This window comes from Nycticebus coucang, chromosome 10 (genome assembly GCF_027406575.1).
Source record: "Nycticebus coucang isolate mNycCou1 chromosome 10, mNycCou1.pri, whole genome shotgun sequence".
Taxonomy (NCBI): Eukaryota; Metazoa; Chordata; class Mammalia; order Primates; family Lorisidae; genus Nycticebus; species Nycticebus coucang.
In genome coordinates this window covers 109,025,284-109,046,346 of record NC_069789.1, presented here as the reverse complement: position 1 = coordinate 109,046,346, position 21,063 = coordinate 109,025,284, and the positions used below count along the sequence as shown (strand labels likewise).

The following is a 21,063-nucleotide window of genomic DNA, read 5'->3' as shown; positions in this document are numbered from 1 at the left end:
CTGAGTAAGAGCGAGACCCCCTATCTCTATGAAATATAGAAAAACTAGCTGGGGGTTGGGAGGGCGCGTGTAGTCCCAGGTACTTGGGAGGCTGAGGCTTGAGGAAGGTTTGAGCCCAAGAGGAGGTTGAGGTTCCTGTGAGCTATGACAACACAACACTTAAAAAAAAAAGAAGCAAAAAAGATAGGGTAAAAAAGTATTAAATTTGTAATACTCACGTGACCAAGTCATATCTGACTTCTGCAATTACAAGAGGTGCTCAGCATGACTTGTATTCTTCTTTTGTTATTAATATAAATTAAGTATGCAAGTTCTTTCTTAAAACATGTATACACTTTTTGGCACTCTCTGTGTATTTATTTCATAGTAAAAAACAAATCCTAAAATATGTACATTTGGGGGATGGGCCAGGAAGGTAAGAGATTGGCTAATGGATACAAAGTTACAGCTACATGGAAGTCAGGAGCTCTGGTGTTTTACAGCCCTGTAGGGCAAACACGGTTAATTATACTTTAGTGTATATTTTCAAAAAGCTGGAGGAGAGGACTGTGAATGTTCCCCACACAAAGTAATGATAATTGTTTGAGGTGATGGATATGCTAATTGCCCATATTAGATCATGACATATTGCATACACGTGCCAAAATATTATTCTGTGTCTCATAAATATCTACAGTTAGTATGAGTCAGCTAAAAATAAAAGGAAAATGTGTGTGAATCTTTGGTAGAAATTTAATATCAAAGCTCCTCTGCCCGGTCAGAGAGCAAGGTCACTGTGCAGGGGGTGACGCCTCCTGACCTCACCTCGGCCTGTGTTCTCCGATTCCCTTCATGCTTCTTTCAACAGGCATTGAGAATCTAATAAACATGCACCCACCCTCTAAGCCCAAGGTCTCTCACCCTGCCGAGTGTGCTGTTTTCTTTGCATTTGGGGGCTCTCCCCCGCATCTTTCCCACAGGTCTCAGGCGCTAGTGGAATGGACAGCATGAGCACACACTGTCCACCTGCTCCGCCATCTTGAGGTGGACAAAGCCAGGTAGGTACAGTGGGGGCAGCCTGGCTGTGCTCAAGTGGAACCAACAGTAACAAGGGAAATGACTAGACCTGCCGACTCTTCCCAGCTGCTTTATGATGAAGGGCAGCTGGGCCTGGGAGGAAGATGTCTGTGGTGCCTTTTCATTGGCCAGTGACTGACTCCCACCTTATTGGCTCTCCCTTATGGGCTGCTGCTAAAGAGACCCGGACGGCACTAAGGAAAACTTCCTGCCATCCTGGGTGTTGGTGCAGCTCCCTTCTGTCCCTGCTGTCCTGCAGAATGGTAGGTAGCGCAGACGACATCCTGTTTTAACTTCATTCCCAGGGCTTTTCACTTCAAGGAAGTCATCTGGCCTCTCCAATGTGGCTGATCTGGAGAGGGCTGACTCTCTTTATAATCTTGGTTCTGTCCTACACCCTAAGTTCCTTCAGAAACATGAGTGTGTCATGAACATACTTCTGCTGTCACTATACCCAGCGTGCAGAAGGAGTCCACTGGCTGTTGTTGTTATGGGTATACAGGGCAGGTGCAGACATGACGTCATTATGGTTTTCACTCTTTAGCTTCCATCACGGACATCTCCAAGGTTCATGGAAAAACTTCAGTGTGCCAGGAACTTTCTGTTCATAATCACAATCTTGTGTCCTCCTTTTAAGAATCCTGAGTTAAGTGCTATTATTATGATAATATGAAATGAATATACATATAAAAAGTGTAAACAATATAATAAATTTCAGGTGTAACTATAGTCATAACACAAATATGAAATAGATACAAAACTTTTGAAGAAAAAAAAAACATTGCAAACCCAGCCTTTGTAACCCAATTGCCTGCCATTTCTACCCTTGGGGGTTTCCACTTAACAGAATTTTACATTACTAAGTACATTTTATTTCCCCAGATTTTATTTTTTCCATCAATATATGTTCCCATGAGAGGTATGTTTACTTTTCTTCATTTTTGAATTATAGTGTATAATTCTGTGACTCGGTTCTTTCATTTACCTCGTTTTTGAGATTTATCAAGGTTAATTTGTTTTAGCCACAGTTCATTTATATTTAGAGCCTCACAGTATTTAAAAGTTTGAATAGATCACAATCTAATTATCCATTCTAACAGTGATAGGTAGTTGGGTTGTTTCTCATTTTTTGCCAGTATAAATGAAGATGTTTTGAACATTCTTGTCCATATCTTCTAGTTCATGAGACTCTTAAAATAGGTAATTAGTGGAATTGCTGGATCACAAAAATGTAGATCACTCCCTTTGCCTATTTGCAAGTGGTTTCACCAAATTACATTAGTATCAATGACTATTCCCATGTCTGCACCTCACTACCTGCCCGATATTGTCAGATTTTAAAAATACTCACCAAAAATACTGGTTGGAAAATGTATTTTATTGTTGCTTTCTTTTATACTGCTGTTAATAGAGTTGGGCATTTTTTTCCATGTTTGTGGGCCATTTGCTGCCTCTTCAGTTTTCGTTTATATTCCTGCTGGCTATTTCTCTGTTTTTATCTGCATGTAACTGTGCTTTATGTGTTCTAAAACAGTAACTTGGGTTGGTAATGTATGATGCGTGTGTCTTCTCCTAGTTTGTCATTTTACTTTTCTTTCTTCTTACAGAGGTCATTCATTGAACAGTTTTTATTTTTATTTTATTTTATTTATTATTTTTATTAAATCATAGCTGTGTACATTAATGCGATCATGAGGCACCCTACACTGGTTTTATAGACCGTTTGACACATTTTCATCACACTGGTTAACATAGCCTTCCTGGCATTTTCTTAGTTATTGTGTTAAGACTTTTACATTCTACATTTACTAAGTTTCACATATACCCTCGTAAGATGCACCGCAGGTGTAATCCCACCAATTGCCCTCATTCCGCCCACCTTCCCCCTCCCTCCCCTCCCTTTCCCACTTCCCCCTGTTCTTAGGTTATAACTGGGTTATAGCTTTCATGTGAAAGCCATAAATTAGTTTCATAGTAGGGCTGAGTACATTGGATACTTTTTCTTCCATTTTTGAGATTCTTTACTAAGAAGAATATGTTCCAGCTCCATCCATGTAAACATGAAAGAGGTAAAGTCTCCATTTTTCTTTAAGGCTGCATACTATTCCATGGTGTACACATACCACAATTTATTAATGCATTTGTGGATCGATGGGCACTTGGGCTTTTTCCATGAATTAGCAATTATGAATTGGGCTGCAATAAACATTCTGGTACAAATATCTTTGTTATAATGTGATTTTTGGTCTTCTGGGTATATACCTAGTAGAGGAATTATAGGATTGAATGGCAGATCTATTTTTAGATCTCTAAGTGTTCTCCAAACATCTTTCCAAAAGGAATGTATTAATTTGCATTCCTACCAGCAGTGTAGAAGTGTTCCCTTTTCTCCTCAGCCATGCCAACATTTCTGGTCTTGGGATTTTGTGATATGGGTTAATCTTACTGCAGTTAGATGATATCTCAAAGTACTTTTGATTTGCATTTCTCTGATCATTAAAGATGATGAGCATTTTTTCATATGTCTGAAGCCCGTGCGCCTGTCTTCTTCAGAGAAGTTTCTCTTCAAGTCCCTTGTCCAGCCTGTGATGGGATCACTTGTTCTTTTCTTGCTTATATGTTTGAGTTCTCTGTGGATTCTGGTTATTAAAACTTCATCGGAGACATAACCTGCAAATATCTTCTCCTATTCTGAGGGCTGTTTGCTTGCTTTACTTACTGTGTTCTTGGCTGTGCAGAAGCTTTTTAGTTTGATCAGGTCCCAGTAGTGTATTTTTGAAGCTGCTTCAATTGCCTGGGGGGTCCTCCTCATAAAATACTTGCCCAGACTGATTTGTTCAAGGGTTTTCCCTGCACTCTCTTCTAGTATTTTTATAGTTTCGTGTCTTAAGTTTAAATCTTTAATCCAGTGAGAGTCTATCTTAGTTAATGGTGAAAGGTGTGGGTCCAGTTTCAGTCTTCTACAAGTTGCCAGTTTTTATTTTTCAATGAAATCAAATTGATCAAGCTTTACTCTATGTTTTATAAATTCGGAGTTTTGTTTTTAAAAAGTCATTTCAAAAAAGAAAAGTCATGTCCACCAAGTCATAAAGATACCTTACGTTGTCTTTTAAAGCATGATAGAGGTTTGCTTTTCATGCAGAAGTACATATTAAGCCCCTTTAATTGTTTTCTCTAAGATAGGGAAAAAGAATCTATTTTTAAATATAGGTAAAAATGGTTCTAGCTCTGTTTAATGAATAGTTCATTTGTCTCACTACCCAGCAATCTGTTATGACTTCATATTTGCTTACATTTGTTTTCAAACTCTGTGTTTTTTGTTCTGTTGGTTTGTTCACTTTGTTCATCCATGTGCCAACAATCTCAATTACTAGGGCTTTTTTTTTTTTGTAGAGACAGAGTCTCACTGTACCGCCCTCGGGTAGAGTGCCGTGGCGTTACAGGGCTCACAGCAACCTCCAACTCCTGGGCTTAAGCGATTCTCTTGCCTCAGCCTCTGGAGTAGCTGGGACTACAGGCGCCCGCCACAACGCCCGGCTATTTTTTGGTTGAACTTTGGCCCGGGCTGAGGTTTGAACCCGCCACCCTCGGCATATGGGGCCGGCGCCCTACTCACTAAGCCACAGGCGCCGCCCAATTACTAGGGCTTTTTAATTAAATCATTACAAGGTGATGGGATGGGGATGCTGACAGAATCCAATTCCATCAGCATACCATCCCTCACCATCCCCAAATTTGTTGAGCTAAGGTGAATCTTTTTTTATACAGAGTACTTGTCCTCTCTGTTTTTCACATACATTTTAGAATTATATGTTCACATGAGAAATTCTGTTGAGATTTTATTGCCATTTTACTGAATATACAGATCTATTTGGGAAGATTATTAACATCCTTATAAAAATAATCATTTCTATACAAGAATTTACTGTTCTTCATTTTTTAAAACACCTTTGATATGGGTGTTTCAGACCCATCCAAGACCACATGAATAGATGCTAAATCTTCTATAATTCCCTTCTTGCATGCTTTAAGATGGTCCTCCCCTGTTTTTTATTTTTTTCCTTTTTTAATCTGGTTAATTTGAGGAGTTATATTTATCAGTCATACCCTGAGCATACCTCTCCTGGTCAAAGCAGAATGCCAGCAAGTGGGAGCCAGTCACCAGTAATTGTACATGGCCCCAGGTGAGTCAAATTTGTAGCCAAATTGGTAACCCCTGGGTTAATATCTAGGCAGTGGCCCTGCAATTCTATCCCCTGTTAAACATGCCTGTGGCTGCATTCATTCCAGAAATAGTATGACATCCCTCATATTTGAAAGGATCCCTGCCAGGGAGGATGTGCATCAGACAGAATATTCCCTTCTATGGAGTATATGCTAAAGATGGTTATTTGGGGTTGAAATTGATGTTAGAGCTGTTCTTCTCTCTGGCACTGACCAAACCAATTATTTGGGCAGTTCTTGGCCAGATGCCCTGTGAGCTTCACTGTCACAAATCTGGTCTGGACCATCTTCTAATGAGTAGACTGTGTGAAAGCCTGGGTGGAGGAAGATAGCTCTGGCCCCGAATCTGGGGAAGACATGCCCAGATGTGGCAGCATCTCCTTCTATTATGAAATTGGTCATCAAGAACCAACATCAGAGGCCAGGCACAGAGGCTTATGCCTGTAATCCCAGAACTCTTGGAGGCTAAGGCAGGTGGGTGCCTCGAGCTCAGGTGTTTGAGAACAGCTTGAGCTAGAGTGAGAACTTATCTCTACTAAAAACAGGCAAACTAGCTGGGCATTGAGGCAGGTGCCCATAGTCCAAGCTACTGGGGAGGCTGAAGCAAGAGGCGCTCTTGAGCTCAAGAGTTTGAGGTTGCTGTGAGGTATGACCCCAGGGCACTCCACTCATGGTGACAGTGAGACTCTGTCTCAAAAAAAAAAAAAGTATGTTGATCAACACAAAAGAGTAAAAAAAAAATATACTTACTATGCTTTAAACTTCTTTCATAAATGATTTAAATAGTGATCTTTAAAAATCTTTAAGGTACACCTAAAATCCTCTCGTAGAACACCAGTTGAAAATCTCTGCTCTAGGGGGCTGAGGATATTGAGGAGAAGAGAAACACCTGGTCCTGCCCTGATAAGGATTCTAATTTAAGCACATAAGTAGACCTTTCCAACAAATATTGCCAAACTAACAATAAAATGTTAATGGTGCTGCCTACTGCAAGGTAAAAACAATTGGGGGACATAACCCAGGTCATGAGGATAACCCAGGTCATGAGGTCATTTCATGTTACCCCCAGTCTGGTGATTAGCAAGGAAGACTCGGAAGACAGTCACACTTATGGCCGTCACTATCACAGTGAGATAACATGAAACAAAATCACCAAAGGGAATAAGTATAAAAGAGAAAGTCCAGGGAAAACCAGGCTGCTGAGTGTCCTCTTGTGGGGATGGGGGTCACACGGACACATGCAATCCCCCCAACAAGTTGTGACACATACTTGAAATGTTGTCCATGATTAAAACTCATTATAAACCCATCGCTCAGGGTTTTTGTGGTGAGCTGATGGTGTGGGCACCTTCTACCTAGCATGTGTCAATGTTCCAGGCACCCAGAAAGAAAGTGGAGTTCAGTATAAACCATGTTATTTGTGCAAATGATTTGGGCAGAGTGAGCCACTCTCACCAGCTCTGGGAGGGGATTGTTACTGTTGAATAGTTAGATTCTGATTCTGTATTTACTTTGTGGATCCCATGTTCCTTGTTCCTCAAGGTCCTTGCTCTCTGAATTTTGACCTCCCTGCGGAAGCAGTATGGCAGAATCCTTTTCTGCTGACTTTGACCTGCTTTGGTATCTAGAGAAACTTAGTGATGAGGAATTTCATAGTTTTAAGAGTCATCTAGAACAAGAGATCCAGCAGTTTGGACTGCCACAGATTCCATCGACTAACCTAGACGTGAGCAAAGAAGTTCTGGTTAACACATTGAGGAGCTCCTATGAGGAACAGCACACTTGGAATATGGCATTCAGCATACTGCAAAAGCTTGGTCATAAAGATCTCTGTGAGAAGATCACCATTAGACGAAACCGTGAGTGGGGCCCTTCCCAGAAATGGGGAAGGGGAAAGGGGGGAGAGGGAAGATTGTAGGGAGCTTGGTTGTTTTGTATACCAAGATGTAACTGTATTCTTTGATGACTTCTAAGAGCTTTGTAGTTGAGCTCCTGGAGTTTTCCAGACATAAGATCATGCCATCTGCAAAGAGCAAGAGTTTGACCTCCTCTGTTCCCATTTGAATACCCTTGATCTCCTTCTCTTGCCTGATTGTACTGGCTAGGACTTCCAGAACTACGTTGAATAGCAGTGGTGATAGTGGGATATCCTTGCCTACTTCCAGTTCTAAGCAGAAATGCTTTCAGTTTTACTCCATTCAGTATGATATTGCCTGTGGGTTTGTTGTCCATGGCCTCTATCAGTTTAAGAAATGTCCAACCTAAGCCTATTTTCTTCAGTGTTCTTGTCAGAAAAGATGCTGTATATTTTCAAAAGCCTTTTCAGCATCAATTGAGTGAATCAGATGGTCTTAGTTTTTGATTTTATTGTGGTAAATTACATTTATAGATATACATATGTTGAACCAACCTTGCTTGCATCCTTGGATAAAGCACACTTGATCATGATGTATAATTTTTTTAATGTGTCGCTGCATTCTGTTTGCTAGGATCTTATTGAATATTTTTGCATCAATATTCATTAATGATATTGGCCTATAGTTTTCCTATTTTGTTGAGTCCTTTTTTGGTTTTAGAAGCTTGGTTACTTTGATAAGTGACTTTCCATGCCAAAAGAGGCACTCTTCAGACTGGAAGGAGGACCAGTGACGGGTTGGATGTGGGTTGTGTCCTGTCTTGTGGCTTTCTGATTCTACCCCTATTTTTTGTCTTCTTGCTAAATGGCTTTAAAATTTTTTTCTTTTCATTTTTTTATTAAATAATAACTGTGTACATTAATACATTTATGAGGTACAATGTGCTGATTTTATATACAATTTATTTTTTGAGACAGAGCCTCAAGCCGTTGCCCTGGGTAGAGTGCTGTGGCATCACAGCTCACAGCAACCTCCAACTTCTGGGCTTAAGCAATTCTCTTGCCTTAGCCTCCCAAGTAGCTGGGATAACAGGCGCCCACCACAATGCCCAGCTATTTTTTTTTTTTTTTTTGGTAGTTGTGTTTGTTGTTTGGCAGGCCCAAGCTGGATCTGGAATTTGTGGATGGCATCTTAGCCTCTTGAGCTACAGGTGCCAAGCCTTTATATGCAATTTGGAATGCTTACACCAAACTGGTTAACATAGCCTTCACCTCACTTAATCATTGTGTTAAGACATTTATACTCTACTCTTAATAGTTTGACATATACCCTTGCAATATGCACCATAGGTGAGGTCCCACCGATTACCCCCCTCCACCTGGCTTCTCCTCTCCCCCCACCCTTCTCTTGCCTCCTTCATTCTGGGCTACAGTTGTGTTTTATCTTTTGTATGAAAGTGTGGGTGATTATATATTGGTTTCATAATAGTACGAAGTACATTGGATACTTTCTCTTCCATTCTTGAGATACTTTAAAAATTGATTCTCCGGTCAGTTGTGGAGAGACGTAGAGGAGTTAAGTCCTGGTCTGCGTGGAGGCAGACGGCTCCGTCGCAGACTACGGACCTCTGTCTGGGTCTCAGCCGCCAAAGATCCCGTCCGGTAGGAAATACTAGCCGGACATCATGAGTGGCTGTGGAGTATTCATCGGGAGGCTAAATCCAGCGGCCAGGGAGAAAGAAGTGAAGAGATTCTTTAAGGGTTATGGACGAATAAGAGATATTGATCTGAAAAGAAGCTTTGGTTTCGTGGAATTTGAGGATCCAAGGGATGCGGATGATGCCGTATATGAACTTGATGGAAAAGAACTCTGTAGTGAAAGGGTTACTATTGAACATGTCAGGGCTCGTCTCGAGGTGGAAGAGGTAGAGGGCGGTACTCTGACCGATTTAGCAGTCGCAGACCTTGTAATGATAGACGAAATGCTCCACCTTTAAGAACAGAAAATCGGCTTATAGTTGAGAATTTATCCTCAAGAGTCAGCTGGCAGGATCTCAAAGATTTCATGAGACAAGCTGGGGAAGTAACCTGTGCAGATGCACATCGACCTAAATTAAATGAAGGGGTGGTTGAATTTGCCTCTTATGGTGACTTAAAGAATGCTATTGAAAAACTTTCTGGAAAGGAAATAAATGGGAGAAAAATAAAATTAATTGAAGGCAGCAAAAGGCACAGTAGGTCAAGAAGCAGGTCTCGATCTCGGACCAGGAGTTCCTCTAGGTCCCATAGCCGGTCTCGTTCCCGTAGTCGCAAGTCTTAGAGCCGGTCAAGGAGCAGGAGCCGGAGCCGGAGCAGGAGCCGGAGCAGGAGCCGGAGCCGGAGCCGGAGCAAGTCCCGTTCTGTTGGTGGTCTCGCGTGCCGGAGAAGAGCCAGAAACGTGGTTCTTCAAGTAGATCTAAGTCTCCAGCTTCTGTGGATCGCCAGAGGTCCCAATCTCTATCAAGGTCCAGATCAGTTGACAGTGGCAATTAAACTAAATAACTTGCCCTTGGGGCCTTTTTTAAAAACAAATCTCCAAACCATACTTGCTAAAAATTCTGGTAAGTATGTGCTTTTCTGTGGGGGTGGGGTTTGGAGGGGGTTGAGTTGGGTGGATATCTTTGTAGATGTGGACCACCAAGGGGTTGTTGAAAACTAATTGTATTAAATGTCTTTTGATAAGCCTTCTGCTCACATTTTTGTGAATGTCTGAAGTATATAGTTTGTGTATATTGACAGAGCTCTTTTATAACTAAGCAAATTTAATTTTTTTGTACAAGAAAACAATGGAACATTTTTAAGTTCCTGGTTATTCAAATATGTTTATTCAGAATTAGTTTAATACCTCAGTTAAACTAATTAATAGCTTTGGACATTTAAAAGAGCTCTAAATTTGCTTGTACATAAAGGCTTAATTTGAGTTTTCTTTGTTTAGGGTCAAGGGTGTCCTCCCACTCACCCTTAAAAAACAGCTGCAGGACAAACACATTAAAGCAGCTGTATGTTATTGATAATAAAATACCATAAAACTGAAAAAAAATTGATTCTCTCTGGATAAAACATTTAAACTTAAGACATGAAACTATAACAAATGGTGCTGGGTGAATTGGCTGGCGAGCTGTAGAAGACTGAAACTGAACCCACACTTTCCTCCTCTAACAAAAATCGACTCACTGGTTAAAGGACTTAAACTTAAGACATGAAACTATAAAAATTCTTGGAGAGAGTGCAGGGGAAACACTTGAAAAAATTGGCCTGGGAGAATTCTTTATGAGGAGGACACCCTGGGCAATTGAAGCAACATCAAAAATACATTACTGAGATCTGATCAAATTAAAAAGCTTCTGCACTGCCAAGAACACACTAAGTAAAACAAATAGCCCTCAGAATGGTAGAGGATTTTTGCAAGTTATATTTCTGACAATGGTCTAATAACCAGAATCCACAGAGAACTCAAACTTCTTAATAAGAAAAAAACAAGTGATCCCATTTCATGTGGGCAAGAGACATGAACAGAAGCTTCTCTCAAGAAGACAGGCACATGGTCTACAGACACATGAAAAAATGCTCGTCATCTTTAATCATCAGAGAAATGCAAACAAAAACCTCTCTGAGATACCATCTAACTCCAGTAAGAGTAGCCCACATCACAAAATCCCAAAACTACAGATGTTGGCGTGGATGTGGAGAAAAGGGAATACCTCTGCACTGCTGGTGGGAATGCAAGCTAGTATGTTCCTTTTGGAAGGAAGTTTGGAGAACACTCAGGGATCTAAGTGTAGACCTACCATTTGATCCTGCAATTCCTCTTCTAGCTTTATATCCAGAAGACCAAAAATCATTTGGCAACAAAGATATTTGCACCAGATTGTTCATTGCAGCATAATTCATAATTGCCAAGTCTTGGAAGAAGCTCAATGGCCCATCAAACCATGAATGGATTAATAAATTATGGTATATGTATACCATGGAATACTATGCAGCATTAAAAAATGGAGACTTTACTTCTTTTATGTTTACATGGATGGAACTGGAAAATATTTTTCTTAGTAAAGTATCTCAGGAATGGAAAAAAAATCCAATGTACTCAGTACTACTATAAAACCAATTTATAATCTTTCACACTTTCATATGAAAGATGAATCAGAACTATAGCCTAGGATAAAGGAGGGAAGGGGAGGGGGAGGAGAAGGGAGTTGGGTGGGTCGATAGAGGGAGGGTTAATAGGATGCTATGGAGCGTGTTGCAAGTACAAGTTGGATCTATCAGGTGTAGAACACAAATGTCTTAACACTGTAATTGGGTAAATGAGGTGAAGGCTATGTTAATTAGTAGGATGTAAGCACTCCAATTTGTACAAATAATCAACACATTGAATCCCATAATGGCATAAATATATTCATGATCTATGTACAAATGACTTAAAAAAAAAGATACTAGAAGTGAGTGCTGGGGAAACAATTGAAGAAATTGGCCTGGGAGAATATTTTATGAGGAGGACCCCCCAGGCAATTGAAACAACACCAAAAATATATTACTGGGATCTGATCCAACTAAAAAGCTTCTGCACAGCCAAGAACACAGTAAGGAAACCAAGCAGACAACTAAATAGCTTTTATAAAAGTGGCCAGGGGCAAGTGCTTAAGCTAGAGTGGATCCCCTGGTATGGAGCTTTGTCCTAAAACTGTAAGATCTGGGCCCTATGTATAAAGATTATGGAGAGTTAACACACTGGATACTCCCCTAAGCAGGTCATCATGTTCATTGGCTCACTTAGTATTACCAAACATCTCTGAACTAGATATAATTATGTATCTCAGTTGAAAAACTAAATATCTGAGTGGTTAAGAGAACTTACCAAGATCATGAATATAGGGCCAGCCATGGTGGCTCACACCTGTAATCCTAGCACTCTGGGAGGCTGAAGCAAATTGATTGCTTGAGTTCAGAAGTTGGAGACCAGCCTGAGCAAGAGTGAGACCCTGTCTCGTCTCTAAAAATTAGCCAGGCATCATGGCAGGTGCCTGTAGGCCCAGCTACTCTGGAGACTGAAGCAGGAGGATCACGTAAGCCCAAGATTTGAGGTTGTCATGAGCTATGATGATGTCATGGCACTCTGGCCTGGATGAGAAAGTGAGACTGTCTCATAAAAAAAAAAAAAAAAGATCATGAATCTAATCCAAAGTCTCCTAGGTAGCAGAGCTAAGAGTTTAAGCAAAATATAAGTGACTCCAAATGCCATGATTTTTTTCCTAATTTTTCTCATCCTTTGAATATTCTCCACCAATCTGGAAAAGATTGTATTGTAAGGATGAATAGGTTTATTCAACCTTCTGGCTGCTTCAATGCAACCTAATAAGTATCTTTGTACCTATACCTTTGTGATGAATGGGTAGTGAGTAAAATGTCATTGTTTTTCCTGTACTTTTACTTTATATGAAAATAGGGTGAAACCATTTTACCTCTTGAATTTTTATCTGTATTTTGCATTTCGTCTGCCTTATGTTCACTCTCTTAGGTAACAAAGAGATGCACAAATGTCTCATGAGGACAAAATTCCTAAGCCAGTGGGAAACATGCCATTTTTCAGAAATTCATTACTCATTCTTTTCTGAAGTTACTGGTGACATTTTCTACATGCTTGAATCATCATATGATTCTTCAACATCTTTCACAGAGAATCTTAACGTGTTCCTCGTGGGAGACAGAGCCACCGGGAAATCTATGATCACAAAAATCGCAGTGATAAAGTGGACAGCGGGTGAGATGTGGAAGGACACCATCTCGTACATTGTTCACATCACATCTCACAAAATAAATGAGATGACTAATGGCAGCTTGGTTAGGCTGATCTCCAAGGACTGGCCCAAGGACCAGGCTCCAATTGCTGACATCCTATCTGATCCCCGGAAGGTCCTTTTTATCTTGGAGGACCTGGATAACATGAATGTTGACCTGAATGTGGACGAATCTGCTTTATGCAGTGACAGCAGACAGGAGGTGCCGGTGTCTGTTCTCCTGGTCAGTTTGCTGAAGAGAAAAATGGTTCCAGGTTGCTGGGTCCTGGTCTTCTCACGGCCTGGTTGTGAGCCTTGCATAAAAGCCTTGATGAGCAAGAAAGATTGCTATGTGACCCTGCAGCTCTCTAACGAAAAGAAGCAGAGCTATTTTCACTTATTCTTTAACAACCAAGAGAGGGCTGTGTTAACTTTCAAGTTCGTACTTATGAGTGAAATTCTTGTGGATCTATGCAAGGTCCCACTCTTGTCTTGGATCCTGTGCACTGTCCTGAATCAGCAGATAAACCAGGGGGAAGATATCGGATTCTCCTGTGAGACACCCACAGATATATATACCTATTATCTCGCCAATGTATTAGCATCTGAACCTGAAGTTACTGCCCGTCAGTATCACCTCATTCTCCTAAATCGTCTGTGTTTACTGGCTTTAGAAGGACTGTCTCACAACACCCTCCATTTCAGCAGAAATGACCTTGTAAGTGTTGGGTTCACCAGTGATGATGTCTCTGTGTTACAGGCCATGAATATTCTCTTGAGGAGCAGCAACCACCAAGTCCGTTACAAGTTCATACACTTGAACATCCAAGAGTTTTGTGCCGCCCTCGCGAGTCTGATGGTGTTACCCCGTCGCTGGATCCCCTCAGCCAGGAGGAGAAATAAAGAGAAGAGAGAGTTATACGACAATTTTAGCCCAGTAATTACTTCCATTTTTGGCCTTCTTAATGAGAAAAGGAGAAAAATTCTTGAGACATCTTTGGGCTGTCAATTCCCCATGGTGGAATCTCTTAGGCAGAACTTGCTCATGCAAATGAAATATTTGGGGAACAATCCAAACCTGATGGAACACCACATGCCTTTGTTTTATTGTTTCTTGGAGAATCTGGAGGAAGAATTTGTGAAACAGATAATGAGCTTTTTCTCAGAGGCAACTATTTTTATTCAAGACAACAAAGATTTGATGGTGTCGTTATATTGTCTGCAGCACTGCCAGCCTCTGCAGAAGCTTAAGTTGAGTGTTCAGCAAGTCTTTCAGTACAAGACACCCATCTCGATGCTAACTTCTCAGTGAGTCTTAATTAAAACAAAAAATCCCTTTCCTATATACCTGTGACCTACCTATAATTTTAGCACTTGTTGTCTCTGAGAAGGTGGACCCTAAAGGCCATGCAGAACTTGACTTCCACTCTAGCTTCCAATAAGACCAGCAGTTAAAAAAAAAAAATCTCTACTTCAGTTTAAACTCAGGGTTTCCATGTTAAATCTCAGCCTTACTGACATTTCAGGGGCCAGAAAATTCTGTGGCACTTGTGGTGGTGATGGGGCTATTTTGTATATTACAAGCTGTTTAGTAATATCCCTGGCTTCTACCCTGGTGGGTAGCATTCAGTTGTGACAATAAACACATCTCAAGACATTGACAGATGTCCCCTGGTGGATAGAATTGCTGGTAGTTGAGAACCAATGGTTCTGACTTCATTTCTGCAGATCACTTGTATGGATTAACTGAAGTATCCTTATATTCTGTGGTGGGAATGTTCATAATAGCACATAACATTCTATGCTTACTATCAATATGGGTGTTTCTAGGTCTATAGTATTTCTACAGTTAAAGGCACTGAACACTGTTGCATTTTGCCCAAATATGGAATCACCAACTACACTTAGCAAGCCTGGGTGTTTTTTTTCATCCTTGACAAGGCTTTGTCTTTTCCTGTCTCATATATTAAGTCAGAGTCAGGTACAGGTCTCTCTCCAAAGATACAGTAATATATGCAGAGGGCACTACAAAGGTATATACATTTATATATATTGTAAGAAAGAAAAAAATCCTGTATTATATTTGTAATGCCCAACTCATGTTTGATTTCTGCAATGAATTATAAGAGGTGCTCAGTGTGACTTGTATTCATCTTTTGTTATTGGCATATATTGAGTATTACAATTTTAATACAGGCTTTTCTTTACTTAAAATGTGTACATATGTTTTTAGCACCCTCTGTGTGTATGTGCATTGTTTTTCAAATTGTTGGAGTAGAGCTGATTCTGCTGGAAAATCCCATTTTTCTTCTCTACAGTCAAATAAGGGGCCTCACCTTCTGGATGCATATCTGCTCTCTATTTTACACCAAGGAGAACTTCCGGGAGTTGGAAATTTGTACCAGTGACTTTAACAGGATTTCAGAACTGCTTCTGTGTAAAGCCCTGAGACATCCTAACTGTCAGCTTCAAACACTCAGGTACTCCACCAGTCACTGCCTCAGAGTTCCCCAGGGAATAGCAGTGGTCTCCTCTTCCTTCTCTGGGGGAGACAAAACACAAGAAAATGATTATCCCACGTGATAAATACTAACACTGGGAAGGGAACTAAGGCAGGTGAATGTGCCCATTGCAGTAAGGGGATTGGGGAGCTCCTGAAATCCCTATTATTGTTTTTGGAAAATAAAAGATAATTGATTCAGATATTGATGAATCACAAGCTGTCCAGGTGAAAGAAAGTGATATCATTTTGGGTTCTGTTCAACCATATATAAGAGAGTCCCTCTCCTCTTCACCTCCCTCCCCAAAGGTGGCTTAACACATAAGGCTTATTTTTCTACTCCATGAAAGGTCTGAAGATAGAATGATTGTGGCAGACACAGTGTTAGGTCAGGTTTGTCTGTTTGTGACCAAGATGATCTTGGGTCCAGCCATCATGGCTGCCTCAGGAAGCACCAGCAGGAGGAGGCTAAGCTTCTGTAGTTTCGTTGATGGTTATAGATTCTTCCTCCTATCACTCTCCTTGCTTCTCATTGACATACTCATCTTTCTTTGTTTTTCTTTTTCTTTTTCTCTTTTCTTTCTTTTTTTTGAGACAGAGTCTCACTCTGTCACCCTGGGTGGGATGCCATAATGTTATCATAGCTCACAGCAACCTCAAATTCCTGGGGTCAAGTGATACTCCTGGCTCAGCCTTCTGAGTGGCTGGGACTACAGGTGTCCACCACAATGCCCAGTTAGTTTTTTTATTTTTAGTAGAGACAGGGTCTCGCTCTTGTTCAGGCTGGTCTGGAACTCCTGAGCTCAAGCAATCCATCTGACTCAGCCTCCCAGAGTGCTAGGATTACTGGTATGAGCCACAGTGCCTGGCCCACCAGAGGATGATTTCAATGTTCAACAGCCTGGTGTTGGGATTAGTGGAAACATTTTGACTTGATTGGGAACCTAATGTTGAGTACAGCATGTGAGGAGATGATTAACATTCACAATCTGTGCTAGGATGGAATAGGGCAGGCAGGCAAATTGCAGCAGTGTTCATGTTGCACCTGATCTTTCCTGGAAGTTCCCATGACTTTTGTCTTCTGCAGGTTGTCCTATGTCTCCGTCAGCTCTAATTTCAATGACTTGTTCATGTCAATGGCTCGTAACCAGAACCTGACCTTCCTGAATGTGAATTGTATTCCCATTTCCCCGATGATGTTATCCCTGCTGCGTGAGGCCCTGAGTAGTCCCACGTGCAACATACAGCACCTGAGGTGAGTCCCCACTTGGCCCGATGCTCGGTGAGGGGGACGGTCAGGTACTGGTGTGCAGAGGTGCTCAGGCAATGCCACCTTCTCTCTGTCCTTGATGTCATTCCTTCTTGAAGATTGTTATCACATAGTATATTTCCATATCACCAGCATTATTCCTGTCATTTTGATTGATCTCAACTGTTACATTGATCTTTTCTATCACTTGGCTTCTCACTCCTATGACCTAATTTCTCTAATGATCTGGTTCTCCTGTTCATTCTTAGGTACACAGCACCCTGGTCAAACCCTGAAGAAACACTGTCTGAGGGAAATGCTATGTAAGCCAAAGAAGTAGTTTAAATTTTCTAGGAGCCACATTTAAAAAGTGAAAGGAAACAGCCAAAGGTTTTCAAATTAAACCTCAACCCAATGTATAAAGTTAATATCAATACATAATATTTAATAAAAAACCATCAATGAGATTTTATATTCCTTTTTGGCATGAAAACTTCAAAATCTGGTATAAATTCTATCTTCATAGAACATCATCATTCTGATGGTAAATTTTCTTTTTCTTTATGAGGCTATATATTTTTTAATTTTTTTATTAGATCATAACTGTGTATATTACTGTATTTATGGGGTACAGTGTGCTGATTTTATATAAAATTTAGAATGCTTACATCAAACTGGTTAAGATAGCCTTCACTCACTTATTTAATTATTGTGTTAAGACATTTTTACTCTACTCTTAATATATTTGACAAGTACCCTTGCAATATGCACAGTAGGTGAGGTCCCACTGATTACCCTCCCTCCACCAAGCCAACCCCCTCCCCTCCCTTGCCCTCCTCTTCTCTCCTTTCTGGGCTATAATTGTGTTTTATCATTTGTATGAAAGTGTGGGCGATTATATATTGGTTTCATAATAGTACTGAGTACATGGGATATTTTTTCTTCTATTCTTGAGATACTTTACTAAGAAGAATATGATCCAGCTCCATCCATGTAAACGTAAAAGAGGTAAGGTTTCCATCTTTTTAATGGCTGCATAATATTCCATGGTATACATATATCATAATTTGTTAATCTATTCATGGGTTGATGGGCACTGAGCTGCTTCCATGACTTGCTAATTATGTATTGAACTGCAATAAACATTCTTGTGCAAATGTCTTTGTTGTAAAATGATTTTTTTAATTTATTATTTATTTAATTATTAAATCATAGCTGTGTACATTAGTGCAGTCAAGGGATACAATGTGCTGATTTCATATACAATCTGAAATATTTTCATCAAACTATTTAACATAACCTTCATGGTATTTTCTTAGTTATTGTATGAAAACATTTGTATTCTGCATTTAGTAAGTTTCGCCTGTACCCATTCTAAGGTGCACTGTAGGTGCAGACCCACCAATTACCCTCCCTCTACACCAACCTCCCCTCCCCTCCCTTGGCCCTTTCCCCATATTCTTGTGCTATAGTTGGGTTATAGCCTTCATATGAAAGCTATAAATTAGCTTCACAGTAGGGCTGAGTACATTGGGTACTTTTTCTTCCATTCTTGAGATACTTTGCTAAGAAGAATATGTTCCATCCACGTAAACATGAAAGAGGTAAAGTCTCCATTTTTTTAAGGCTGCATAATATTCCATGGTATACATGTATCACAATTTATTAATTCATTCGTGGGTCGATGGGCATTTGGGCTTCTTCCATGACTTAGCAATTATGAATTGGGCTGCAATAAACATTCTGGTACAGATGTCTTTGTTATATTGTGATTTTTGGTCTTCTGGGTATAAACCTAGTAAAGGAATTATAGGATTGAATGGCAGGTCTATTTTTAGATCTCTGAGTATTCTCCAAACATCCTTCCAAAAGGAACGTATTAGTGTGCATTCCCACCAGCAGTGTAGAAGTGTTCCCTTTTCTCTACATCCACGCCAACATCTCTGGTTTTGGGATTTTGTTATGTGGGTTAATCTTACTAGAGTTAGGTGATATCTCAAAGTAGTTTTGATTTGCATTTCTCTGATGATTAAGAATGATGAGCAGTTTTTCATGTGTCTGTAGGCTGTGCACCTGTCTTCTTTAGAGAAGTTTCTCTTCAAGTCCTTTGCCCACTCTGAGATGGGATCACTTGTTCTTTTCTTGCTTTTGAGTTCTCTGTGGATTCTGGTTATTAAACCTTTGTCAGAGGTATAGCCTTCAAATATTTTCTCCCATTCTGAGCGCTGTCTGCTTGCTATACTTATGTTTTTGGCTGTGCAGAAGCTTTTTAGTTTGATCAGGTCCCAGTAGTGTATTTTTGAAGCTGCTTCAATTGCCTGGGGAGTCCTACTCATAAAATATTCACCCAGGCTGATTCCTTCAAGAGTTTTCCCTGCACTCTCTCCTAGTATTGTTATAGTTTCATGTCTTAAGTTTAAATCTTTAATCCAGTGAGAGTCTATCTTAGTTAATGGTGAAAGGTGTGGGTCCAGTTTCAGTTTTCTACAGATCGCCAGCCAGTTCACCCAGCACCATTTGTTAAATAGGAAGTCTTTACCCCATTGAATGTTTTTAATTGGCTTGTCAAATATCAAATAATGGTAAGTGGCTGGATTCATCTCTTGGTTCTCTATTCTGTTCCAGACATCTACTTCTCTGTTTTTGTGCTAGTACTATGCTGTTTTGATTACTATCGATTATAGTATAGTCTGAGGTCTGGTAGCGTAATTCCTCCTGCTTTGTTTTTATTTCTGAGTAATGTCTTGGCTATTTGAAGTTTTTTCTGATTCCATATAAAATGAAGTATTATTTTTTGAGATCTTTAAAATATGACAATGGAACTTTAATAGGGATTGCATTAAAATTGTATATTGCGAATCTTTCTGAGGGTCCCATATGTACTCATTAAAGAAGTGTAATCGTCACCTGCCCGGATCTCTGTAAGAGCCGTGCCACCCAGACTTCCGTAAGAACTGCACTGCAACCATGATCGGCGCCTGCCTGGACCTCCGTAATAACTGCGCTGCGACCGTGATCGGCGCCCACCTGGACCTCGGAGCTGTGCTGCAACCCCCGACCCGTGCCAGCCAGGCCTCCGCATGCCCTGACAAGGAACTGCAGGAGGCATGCAACCCCACATTCTCCAACCTGTACCCTCCCTGCCTCCACACCAGCCCGCTCATCTGGCCAGGGACTCTGGTAGCTGTGTGCCCTCTGGAGACCTCCCTGCCTCTGTGCGGAGTGCTTATCCTGGCCAGAGACTGCTGGAGACTTGGGCTCTCTGTGCCAAAGTCACTGGGTGTGAGGTACTCCCAGAACCATGTGCACCACCCCTCGCCCTGTTGCTGGATCTGGGTGTGTCACACTTCAGAGAAGCTTCCACAACCAGAACTCCCTGGCTGGGGAAGCCCCAAAGGAACTACACAGGGTCACTCCCTACAAAGATCCAGCAACAATAGAATGATCCCACTGGGGTCTAATCTTGGAGAGACACCTCCCCAACTCTAAGGATGGCCAGAGGCAACAGTGAAAAACTATCATGAGGTGAAATCAACAGAAAAACTCTGGCAATATGAATAATCAGAGTAGATCAACTCCCCCAAGGAGCAATGGGGCAGACACAGCACAAGATCCCATGCACAGACAAATAGCTGAGATGTCAGAAATCAAATTCAGAATCTGGATAGCAAATAAGATTGAATTAGAATTTCAAGCAGTAACCCAAAAGATATCTTAAGAATTCAACGAATTCAAAGATCAAATGACCAAACATTTTGACACATTGAGACAAGAAGTTGCAGCTCTCAAAGATCTGAGAAACACAGTAGAATCCCTCACTAACAGAATGGAACAAGCAGAAGAAAGGATTTATGACATTGAAGGCAAAGCTTTCAAATGCTCACAAACTCTCAAAGAGGAAGAGAAATGGAGGGCAAAACCAGATCACTCTCTCTGAGAGCTCTGGGATAATGCAAAGCAAACCAATAATCATCTTATAGGGATCCCCAAAAGCAACGAAGTGGCTTCACAATGCACAGAGTCTCTTCTCCATGAGATTATGAAGGAGAATTTTCCAGACATGCCAAGAGATTTTGAAATTCAGATAGCAGACAGTTCAGAACTCCAGCACGACTCAACCCAAATACGATATCATCCAGACACTTCATAATCAATTTCACTAAAGGTAATATGAAGGAGAAAATTCTGAAAGCAGCCAGACGAATGAAAACCATCACCTACAAGGGGAAGAATATTAGAATAACTGCAGATCTCTCTACTGAAATCTTTCAAGCCGTAAGAGGATGGTCATTGACTCTGAATCTCCTAAAATAAAATAACTTTCAACCCAGGATCCTGTACCCAGCTAAACTGAGTTTCATTT

General features: G+C 40.7%; 1 protein-coding gene and 1 pseudogene across 2 annotated transcripts in view; both read left to right on the top strand.

Moving 5' to 3' along the window:
- The first annotated feature begins 6,862 nt into the window (after nt 1–6,862).
- The window catches only part of LOC128596511 (NACHT, LRR and PYD domains-containing protein 11-like), a 34,182-nt gene continuing 19,981 nt past the window's right edge, over nt 6,863–21,063 (top strand). The window contains exons 1-4 of the mRNA XM_053606112.1: nt 6,863–7,139; nt 12,693–14,259; nt 15,270–15,431; nt 16,539–16,706. Coding sequence (XP_053462087.1) covers nt 6,863–7,139; nt 12,693–14,259; nt 15,270–15,431; nt 16,539–16,706 — 2,174 coding nt within the window. The remainder of the gene's footprint in view (nt 7,140–12,692; nt 14,260–15,269; nt 15,432–16,538; nt 16,707–21,063) is intronic.
- Nucleotides 8,691–10,205, top strand: LOC128597549 (serine/arginine-rich splicing factor 5-like; annotated as a pseudogene). Its single transcript, XR_008383275.1, has one exon. The product of XR_008383275.1 is annotated as a serine/arginine-rich splicing factor 5-like (transcript).